General features: G+C 47.7%; 1 protein-coding gene across 1 annotated transcript; it reads right to left on the bottom strand.

Moving 5' to 3' along the window:
- Positions 1–8,493: 8,493 nt before the first annotated feature.
- Positions 8,494–10,138, bottom strand: LOC127056495 (uncharacterized). The gene is made up of 2 exons (XM_050964402.1): positions 10,040–10,138; positions 8,494–9,049 (listed from the first exon to the last, which is right to left on the bottom strand). The coding sequence occupies exons 1-2, from the start codon at positions 10,104–10,106 to the stop codon at positions 8,514–8,516; spliced, it is 603 nt and encodes a 200-aa protein (XP_050820359.1). The 5' UTR covers positions 10,107–10,138; the 3' UTR covers positions 8,494–8,513.
- Between the last annotated feature and the right edge of the window lie 299 nt (positions 10,139–10,437).

The raw sequence follows: 10,437 nt of genomic DNA, 5'->3' as shown, positions 1-10,437 counted from the left end.
TTCTCTAAGGCCTTTGCCTGTGTATCTTAAGGTTTAATTCTATGCCCACTGAAATCAGTAGCAAAGCTCCTATTGCCTTCAGTAGTGAAGGATCAAGTTCTTAAAGCAACACGGAAACATCAATGAGCTGAACCTCACAACCCCACACTCAGGTGAGTATTGTTATCCCACTTAACTGAAAGGTTAAGTGACTGGTGCAAAGCCAGATGTGTCACTTAGCGTACTGGTGTGTCTGGCCAAGGACAACACTGACTCTGTACGAGAGTGGGTCAAAATGTTTCAGTGACATTGTTTTGCACAAAAAAACTGGACAAAAATTTCATTTTCTTGGAAATGTGATTTCTTACCAAAATGATTTGAAAAGAAGTTTCTCATTTTGTTTCATTTGGAACCAAAACCTTTTGTTTTAACTCTCATTGGAAATGTTTGTTTCACTTCATTTTTCTAACCCCCACTTTCATTCTCTCGCTTTCTCATTTTTTTCCCATTAGACAAAGGGGCGGGGGGGAGAGAAAACAAAGACATGAAACAAATATTTGATTAGAAATATTAACTTTTTGTGTTGACCAACTCCTCACTGCCCCCACCTCACACCTATAAGGTAAACGCACTCTGTTCAGTCCTGTATTAGTAACATGTACTGTCCTAGTCATTGTCTGCAACCCATAATCAGATAGATGGGGAAAAGCAAGATACAGATCAGGGGTAACACCCTGCAGTGAAGTCAAGGAACATGCTCTGTGTGTGCAAAATCCAAATAAAAAACTCTGCCAGGCTTTATCACCATGAACAGCAGCCATATTCCTGTTCCAGCTGGCCACATTCTCGGGGTTGTATTTCAAGGATGAGCATTTTCAAGGGCTCTCAAACCAGCTTCCAAATTCCCCAGGCTGCTTATCTTTAGCGGGCCACATTTTCTGCCTGCTTTCTGTGGGCATCTATTTTGTTGCCAACATGCAAATGGATTCCTAGCTGCAGTTGGACACCTAACTCCCTGCAAATACACTCTGCATACCCACAGGACTGAACAGCCAAGACAGAGCCCGATTCCCAGGTGCACTAGGGCAGCCCTGTGCTACTCCACTGGCTCAAAATTGCTACCCTAAAGCCAGGCAGCCAACCACCTGTTGTGGCCTCTGTACAATCCCTTCCTTTTGGCTAGCACAGGAGGCATGGCTGGGGGTAAAGAGACAATTCCAAGGCTACCTGATATCTGGCTGATGCTCAATTGCCATTATAGTGCCATGGGACCCTGCCAGAGTCAGGGTGGTCACAGAATTGGAGGAGTGTAAAAATCAGTGTTTTGTGCTCCCCCTGTCCTGAGCTGGGCAGAGAGCTCCTTGCCTAACTCTCAAGATCTGGGCTCGAAAGTTTGTAACAAACCCCAAGAAGTGACATAGCAAAGTATTCACATCACAGACAGATTCACACGGCTCTGATATTAAAGTGTAATAGGTGGCTGGGGAGGGTGTCCTTTTCCAACATCCTGGCCAATTTTAAACGCTGCGACTGAAATAGCTGGCTGTCACTTGCACTTGGTTCACTCCCTCAGCCGCATCCCAAGTGTGTCTAGAAATCAGTTGCATCTTTTCCAAACAAGGAAGTGATCTTTCAGAAATTGAGTTTCTATTATTGCAATTTGCTTACTGAAACTATAAAGATAAAAGCCATCCACTGCTCTGACACCCTGTGCTTCGTTACAAAATGCCATAAAATAATATTTACATAAGGCTGAAAGGGGTACAACCCAAATTCCAGTAAGCCCTCCTTGGTTAATCCTAACTAGTTTCCTTCGACAGCCTTTTAAAAAAAAAAAAAATCCATGTCACACCAGGGTATCGAAATCACTGCTTCCTTCATTCAACGCCCAACCATCTTTTGATAACTCCATGCCTAATGGATAATGTCATGTGGACTTTTCTCCTTTGTTACATGTTGTGATTATTGTTTTGTTGATTTCCAGCAAACATTGTGTCAGGCAATGGGACATGTCAGGAAAGGGAGGCAGTAAGGTATTACCTCACTATTTGAATTACCATTCCCAGCTCTGATTTCTTCTGTTGCCTCTGTCTCCTTCTCCTCAGTCATCCATGGAAGGCTATTCCGCTCAACAGATCAATACTGGGGGATCAGGCAGCCTGATATTTCTGGTCTGAGTGAGTTCTGCTCTTTCTTTCTGATTGTGGCACATTGATTGATCTCTTGTTTAGTTCTGCTTGTGACCCCCAGCCTTTGTCCCAAATCCAAACCCTAGAGTAACCCCAAGCCAGTTAGACCTGAGCACAGCCTCCGTAGTCCCTTGTTAGTTACCGTGTGCATTACAAACATGTCTCCTGGCATTAGCAGATGGAGTTTCAAATGCTAGGTAGTGGCATTGGATATCTGGTCTGGAAATGCCAAGAGCCTACAGGTGTGTTAAGGATTTCAATGGGGTAGAGATTTCAAGCCATGGCCCTGATCCAGTAGTTGACTGCTGTGCATTGATGCCCATTTTCAATTCCAGAGCAGGCCTCAAGGCTATAGAGACAGACTCTCAGGAACACTTCATCTGAAACAGTATTCAGCTAAGCAAATGTCCATGGTGAGTTATTTCCTAAAAATATGAACTGAGATCAGGGTAGTCAAGGAGCACCAGAACTTCCAGCCCCCAGACCATTCCTTACACAGCCAGCACTCAGGCAGGAGCCCAGGGAAGAAGAGGTCTCCTCACAAAGGGATTCCAGATGGGGCTTGGGTAGATTTCTCATGGTGGAAGTGCAAAGAGAGGCCATCTCTACCAAGAGAAGACCCCACAAATAAGTTCTTCCTCCTCCTGCCATCTCCACATGGGGAGCGAGGAGGGAGGACCCCCTATCTGTCTCCCTTTGTCCCATGATTACAGCTACAGCAGAATCCACCGCCCATGTGTATCTAGTTATAATGGGTAAAAAGTACAGAAAAGCCAGGATGAATTTATTCATTGCCCCTCTTCACTGGAGAGCAAGGTAGTGTATCCGCAATAGCATACAGTGCACCTGTGTTACTAAGAGAGAAATGACTGCCTAGTACCAGTGGGGGGAAAAGCAAGCCAAAAGGCCACTCATCTTCTCTGGCTGTGTCTTTGCATGGGCCATGGGGATGAGGTAAGGGAATCCAGCATTACCCACTCAGGATGTGAATGTTTCTGAGTTTTCCTGTAAATTCATCTTCTTTTGGTAACCCAAGATGAGGGTAATGATTTCCACCACATTAAAAAGATCACACCTGGCCTGATCCCTCCCTGGTGTAAGTGAGCAAAGGCAGTTAGGTGAATGACACCCCGTTGCACCCAGATCCAATGGTTCATATTCCAGTGACTGAACCCAAGCTGCGATGAGTTGCTAATGCTTTATTCCATTGGGTGTTCTTGACCATGCAATGGCTGAGAATGGGAGTGCATGAGGTACTCCAGTTTGAGCAAACCCACTGGCTTCAGATGATCCCCTCAGGGACACCTGTGCAAACCTGCTGCCTCCTGCAAACCGTTCTGAGGGTGGTGCAGAATACGGCACAGAACCCAGCTCCACCACTGTACTGTCTCTGCAGGGCTGACAGGAATAGAAAGCAGTAAAAAATGTACTGTAGGCACCAATGGCTTGGTTCCTAGGGCTAGCCACTGGAGTAAGCCCTTCCCACACACCCCTGCCTGGCAAAGCCAGGAGTGGGCTGTCTTGATTCCATCCTTCCCTGTACACCAGACAGTGGGTTAAATAGCACTTGCGGAGGGCTGCAGTAAACGTTTTCACTTACAGAGCAAACAGGGAGCAGGGAAGGAGTTCTGAATCACAGTCCTCCTGGAGCAGTGCAACAATATACCCCCATCATGGGAGCTCCGAGCCTGGGCTCTAGCCTGAATCATAATGTCTCCACACCAATGAAACAGCCCCTTAGTGCCAGCCCTGTAAGCCCAAGTCAGCTGACACGAGTCAACCATGGGTGTTTAATTGCAGTGTAGACACATCCTCAGGTGCCAATAGTGGGTTTGTGTTAAGTTTTCTGGAGCAGATTTTTGCCAGCTGAATAATATTTCCTTTCCCTTCCATAACACAGTGGGGTTCATTCAAAGGTGAGGTTTGTTGTGAGTGGCTCTGTCTTCAAAGCCCCGAGAGTGTATTCTTCTTGGCTATTTTTGGAATGCTCCTTAGGCCTCCAGGGGAGCACAGCCTGAAAGGATGACACATTGCAGAAGAGTTACGGTCTGAGACAAAACTCAGATGTTGCATAATTCCAGTTATTTTCTTCTCTGTTGTACTTAGATATGCCTTGAGATGGATGGGTGAAAAGAGCTTGAAAGCTGCAGGAGGAGTTCTGTCTGTGTCATGCTATGTGCAATCATAGTCCTTAAATAGGAGATGTTTATTTCAGAAAATTGCTACAAACAGGCATTTAGGCAAATTGACTTCCGCCTTTGTCACCCTTGTGGACCAATCACTGGCCCCTTTGAGCACAGAATAGAATGCTGCATGTCTGAATAGAATGCTGCATGTCAACATATCATGACAATCACATCCATTCAATTCTAGCTAATACCAGCACTTTACTCTCTTTCTGCATCGGAGGTAAGGGCTGAAATATGGTAGAGAACAACAGCAAATTGGGGTCAGAGTGTCATTTCATAGAAATACTTTTTGTGCTTTCTTCCATGCTGCCCTCACGTTTAGGAGGTGCTCCCTGGAAACAGCTGCAAAACCTCATTACTGTTCTCCTTAAAGCTCTCATTTGCTGTGATGCTTGCAAAAAATGTGACAACTGTTAGACTATTGGTGTACAGAGGCCAGGGCCCATCATGCTGACCAATGTTGTCTTACACTTTCCTTGTACTCCCCTGCCAGTCTATAGCCATCTGTTCTCCTGTCTTAGTCCCTACCCCCAAGGAGTTTACAATCTGGCTTTCTTTTCCTGGGTCTGTACAATACCCAGCACAATGGGGTCCTAGTCTAGGACTGGTGCCCCTAGATACTACTAATAATTATTGTTATTCCAGAACCACATCAAAGGCGGCAGGAGTACTGTGGGACTGGCAATTAAGTACCAAACCCAAAAGAAAAGTATATGCTGTGTGTGTTTGTCCTTGCCTGTTCTGTGGTTTGGAAACAGTGCATCTCGCAGAGATGGCAAAAAGAAGATACTAGTAGAAAATATACTGAGGAGAATGGCAGGTGAGCGGAGGGTAGTCAGTGTGAATGGAAAGAATTAGGGGAAAGATGAAGTTGGGGCGCTCAGTGCTAGATAGGCTGGAAAGCGCATGTTTGAGGTGTGCTGGACAAGTGAGAAGAATGGGAGAGGAACAACCAGCCCAGAAAGCAGAGGAGGAAGAGGAACAGCAAGACAGGATGTGGAAGACTGAGGATATGCTGCAAAGATCCATCAAGAGAAAGTTGGTGAGAAAAGGCCACTCCACAACTGATGAACATGTGCTATGGACTGGAAGGAGCAGTGAAGAATCCTAAGCCTCTCTGACCTCACAGAAATGGGAAAAGGAGTTGAGAAAAGAAAGAGTGATTCCAGAACCACAACAAAATTGCCCCAGGGAGGAAATAGAATAATAGATTATTAGGGTTGGAAGGGACCTCAGGAGATCATGTAGTCCAACCCCCTGCTCAAAGCAGGACCAAATCCCAAATGGCCCCCCTCAAGGATTGAACTCATGACTCTGGGTTTAGCAGGCCAATGCTCAAACCACTGAGTTATCCCTCCCCCTATAAATAATTGGAGATATACCAGTCTCCTAGAACAGGAAAGGACCTTAAAAGGTCAAGGAGTCAAGTCCAGTCCCCTGCCTTCACTAGCAGGATGAATTTTGCCCCAGATCCCTAAGTGGCCCCTTCAAGAATTGAACTCATAACCCTGGGTTTAGCAGGCCAATGCTCAAATCATTGAGCTAGCCCTCCCCCCATTGAGTTATCCCTGTCTGGTTGGCTTGGTTGTAGATAATTAAGTGCTGAATGCTCAGAAGGAGTTAGGCAGGGTGAAGCTCAGGATCACAATGCCTAACCTTAGGTGCCTGGAAAAAGGGCTGTGATTCTCAAGGCCTGAATTAGTCGCCTCAGCTCCTATGCAATGAATGGGGACAGACAGGTGCATCAGAGTGCAGTTCACAAAAGCAAGACCACTAGGCGTGGAGATAGCCAATGGGAGATGCTAAATCTCACCCCTCTCTCAGACCTTGGCACCTGAGGCCAGGCTGCAGGGAGGAACCTAGCTGTGAAGTCAGGGACCCTCTTTAGAGTGAGGTGCCTGATGCCATTTTAGCAAGGAACTGGTGGTGAAGTGCCCATCTTTATAATCTTCAGCCCAGTGGTTAGAGCGTGTATGTGGGAGGTGGTAGACTCCTGCTCTGACAGTGAGAGGGGAATTTAACCCCACTCCCCAATATTCCAGATGAGGGGTCTAACCACTGGGCTCAAAATTATATGGTGGGAACTTCCGCCTCCTTCTGTAGTCATTTTATGTGGAGTTAGGTAGTATCCGAGCTTGCCTATCAGTCTGGGCCCTGCATGTGATCCAGGGTACGTCTACACTATGGGATTATTCCGATTTTACATAAACTGGTTTTGTAAAACAAATTGTATAAAGTCGAGTGCACGCGGCCACACTAAGCACATTAATTCGACGGTGTGCATCCATGGTCCGAGGCTAGCGTCAATTTCTGGAGTGTTGCACTGTGGGTAGCTATCCCATAGCTATCCCATAGTTCCTGCAGTCTCCCCCGCCCCTTGGAATTCTGGGTTGAGAGCCCAGTGCCTGATGGAGCAAAAATCATTGTCGCGGGTGGTTCTGGGTACAGCCTCACCCCTCCCTTCGTGAAAGCAGGAGACAACCATTTCACGCCTTTTTTCCTGGGTGAACTGTGCAAACGCCATAGCACAGCAAGCATGGACCCTGCTCAGATCAATACCACAATCGTGGACGTTGTAAACACCTCGCGCATTCTCATGCAGTCTATGCTGAACCGGGACCTGCAAAGCCAGGCGAGGAGGAGGCGGCGGCTACGGCAGCGCGGCGACGAGAGTGATGAGGACATGGACACAGAATTCTCTCAAACCGCGGGCCCCTGCGCTTTGGAGATCCTGCTGGTAAGGGGGCAGGTTCTAGCCATTGAACGCTGATTTTGGGCCCGGGAAACAAGCACAGACTGGTGGGACCGCATAGTTTTGCAGGTGTGGGACGATTCCCAGTGGCTGCGAAACTTTCGCATGCGTAAGGGCACTTTCATGGAACTTTGTGACTTGCTTTCCCCTGCCCTGAAACGCCATAATACCAAGATGAGAGCAGCCCTCACAGTGGAGAAGCGAGTGGCAATAGCCCTCTGGAAGCTTGCAACGCAAGACAGCTACCGGTCAGTCGGGAATCAATTTGGAGTGGGAAAATCTACTGTGGGGGCTGCTGTGATGCAAGTAGCCAAAGCAATCATTAAGCTGCTGCTACGAAAGGTTGTGACTCTGGGAAACGTGCAGGTCATAGTGGATGGCTTTGCTGCAATGGGATTCCCTAACTGTGGGGGGGCAATAGATGGAACCCATATCCCTATCTTGGCACCGGAGCACCAGGGCACCCAGTACATAAACCGCAAGGGGTACTTTTCAATGGTGCTGCAAGCACTGGTGGATCACAAAAGACATTTCACCAACATCCACGTGGGATGGCCAGGAAGGGTTCATGACGCTCGCGTCTTCAGAAGCACTACTCTGTTTAAACGGCTGCAGCAAGGGAATTACTTCCCAGACCAGAAAATAACAATTGGGGATGTTGAAATGCCTATAGTTATCCTGGGTGACCCAGCCTACCCCTTGATGCCATGTCTCATGAAGCCATACACAGGCAGCCTGGACAGTGGTCAGGAGCTGTTCAGCTACAGGCTGAGCAAGTGCAGAATGGTGGTAGAATGTGCACTTGGCCGTTTAAAGGCGCGCTGGCGCACATTACTGACTCACTCAGACCTCAGCCAAACCAATGACCCCTTTGTTATTGCTGTTGCTGTGTGCTCCACAATCTCTGTAAGAGTAAGGGGGAGACCTTTATGGTGGGGTGGGAGGGTGAGGCAAATCACCTGGCCGCTGATTACGCGCAGCCAGACACCAGGGCGATTAGAAGAGCACACCACGAAGTGGTGCGCATCAGAGAAGATTTGAAAACGAGTTTCATCACGGGCCAGGGTACGGTGTGACTGCTGTGTTTGTTTCCCCTTCATGAACCGCCCTCTCCCTTTATTGACTCCTTCCCTGTAAGCAACCCACCCTCCCTCTTCGATTACAGCTTGCTTAAGGAAATAAAATCACTATCATTTAAAAATCATGTATTCTTTATTAAAAGTCATTCCCTGTAAGCAACCCACCCGGCCCCTTTGATTACAGCTTGCTTAAGGAAATAAAGTCACTATCGTTTAAAAATCATGTATTCATTATTAAAAAGTAATTATAAAAAGAGGCAGAGAGTTGACAAGGTATCCTGGGTGTGGTTTGGGAGGAGGGAAGGAAAAGGCCATTAAACACATTTCAATGTAATGACAGCCTTTTGGTTGGACTGTCCCTGGGGGTGGAGTGGGCGGATGCACGAAGCCTTCCCCCACGCGTTCTTACACATCTGGGTGAGGAAGATATGGAACATGGTGAGTGGTGAGGGTGGTTACCCAGGAGCTGCAGCGGCACTCTGTGACCCCACTGCTCTTCCTGAAGATCCACCAGATGTCGGAGGATATCAGTTTGATCACGCAGCAGCTCCAGCATTGCATCCCGCCACCGCTGATCTTCCTGCCTACACCTCTGATCTTCCTGCTGCCACCTCTCATCTCGAGCGTCTCTCCTATCCTCACGTTCGTCCCTCCGATCCTCACGTTGGTCCCTCCTGTTCTCATGTTCACTGGCATCTTTCCTGTACTTTGCTACCACATCCTTCCACTCATTCAGATGAGCTCTTTCATTGCGGGTTACTTCCATGATTTCCGAGAACATTTCGTCTCGCGTCTTCTTTTTCCTCCGCCTTATCTGAGATAGCCTTCGGGATGGAGTAGGGAGGCTTGAAAAATGTGCAGCTGCATGAGGGAGGGAGAAAAGGGAGAGAAGTATTTAAAAAGATACATTTTCCAGAACAATGGTTATACTCTTTCACAGTGAACAACACTATTCACCTTACATAGCACATGTGATTTCACTACAAGGTCTCATTTTGCATCTTAATATTGAGTGCCTGCGGCTCTGGTGTTACAGATCTCACAGATGCAGGTCCGGGCATCACAATTCAGCTTGCATGTGGCCATGGTAAGCCATTGTCTTTCGGCTTCTCCTGCCTTCATATACACAGTGCCCTCTGATGCTTCTTTCCTGTTAACATGTAGCAGCAGAAGCCAACCCCCCCCCCCATTGAATTCTCTAGGATGATTGCTTTACCCCTCCCCCCACTGCATGGCTGGTATCATGGATGATCACTGCTAATCACCCCTTCCCCACCCACCGCGTGGCTAGTAGCTGGAAAGATTCCTGCTAGCCAAATGCAAAAAAGCTCAGCGCTATCTTTCCTCTCCTCCCCCTGCTTGGCTACGTGCAAGGAAGGATTTCTTTTAAGCAACAGCCCAGTAGGAAAATGGCCATCTCTGTCCCCTTAATTAACTTCCTGAATTTCAACCAGGTTACCATGAACGATATCACTCTGCTGAGGATAACAGAGCAAGATAAAGAATGGATGTTTCTTGAATGCCAGCAATCACTGGGACCATACGCCGCTATGCTTTGTCATGCAATGATACCCGACTACTTGCTACATGCATGGCGTGGTAAAGTGTCCTACCATGGTGGACGGAACAAGGCTGCCTTGCCCAGAAACCTTCTGCAAAGGCTTTTGAAGTACCTCCAGGAGCGCTTCATGGAGATGTCCCTGGAGGATTTCCGCTCCATCCACAGACATGTTAACAAACTTTTCCAGTAACATTACTGGCCGCGAATGCATCCCAAGCCCTCATGGCAAATCAATCATTAAAAAACGCTTGCTTTTAAACCATGTTTTATATTTACAAAGGTACACTCACCAGAGGTTGCTTCCATGGCTTCACTGTCTGGGCTATTGGCTTGGGAGGGCTGGGAGGGTAATTCCATCTGGGTCACAAAAAGCTCCTGGCTGTTGGGGCTAACGGAGCGCTGTGTGCTCACTGCAAGCTTGTCCTCCTGTTCCTCCTCCTCCTCCTCCTCATCTTCCCCCTCTGCTGAATCCTCAGCCATGTTTGAGATTACAGCCCCCACCTCGGAATCCACAGACAGGGGTGGGGTAGTGGTGGCTCAGCCCCCTAAAATTGCATGCAGCTCAGCGTAGAAGCGGCATGTTTTCGGTCCTGACCCGGACCTTCCGTTTGCTTCTTTGGTTTTCTGGTAGGCTTGTCTGAGCTCCTTAACTTTCACTCTGCACTGCACTGAGTCCCTGGTGTGGCCT

This window comes from Gopherus flavomarginatus, chromosome 8 (genome assembly GCF_025201925.1).
Source record: "Gopherus flavomarginatus isolate rGopFla2 chromosome 8, rGopFla2.mat.asm, whole genome shotgun sequence".
In the NCBI taxonomy this organism is placed as follows: domain Eukaryota; kingdom Metazoa; phylum Chordata; order Testudines; family Testudinidae; genus Gopherus; species Gopherus flavomarginatus.
The sequence above is the reverse complement of the archived record's forward strand: the minus strand, read 5'-3'. Positions and strand labels throughout refer to the sequence as shown.

What these genes read in the sequence shown, in the direction of transcription:
- LOC127056495 (XM_050964402.1), bottom strand. Translation starts at nt 10,106, where the DNA reads ATGGAATTACCCTCCCAGCCCTCCCAAGCCAATAGCCCAGACAGTGAA. An exon ending in AGCCATGGAAGCAACCTCTG is followed by an intron (nt 9,050 to 10,039) that starts GTGAGTGTACCT and finishes TCCCTCATGCAG; the next exon opens with CTGCACATTTTTCAAGCCTC.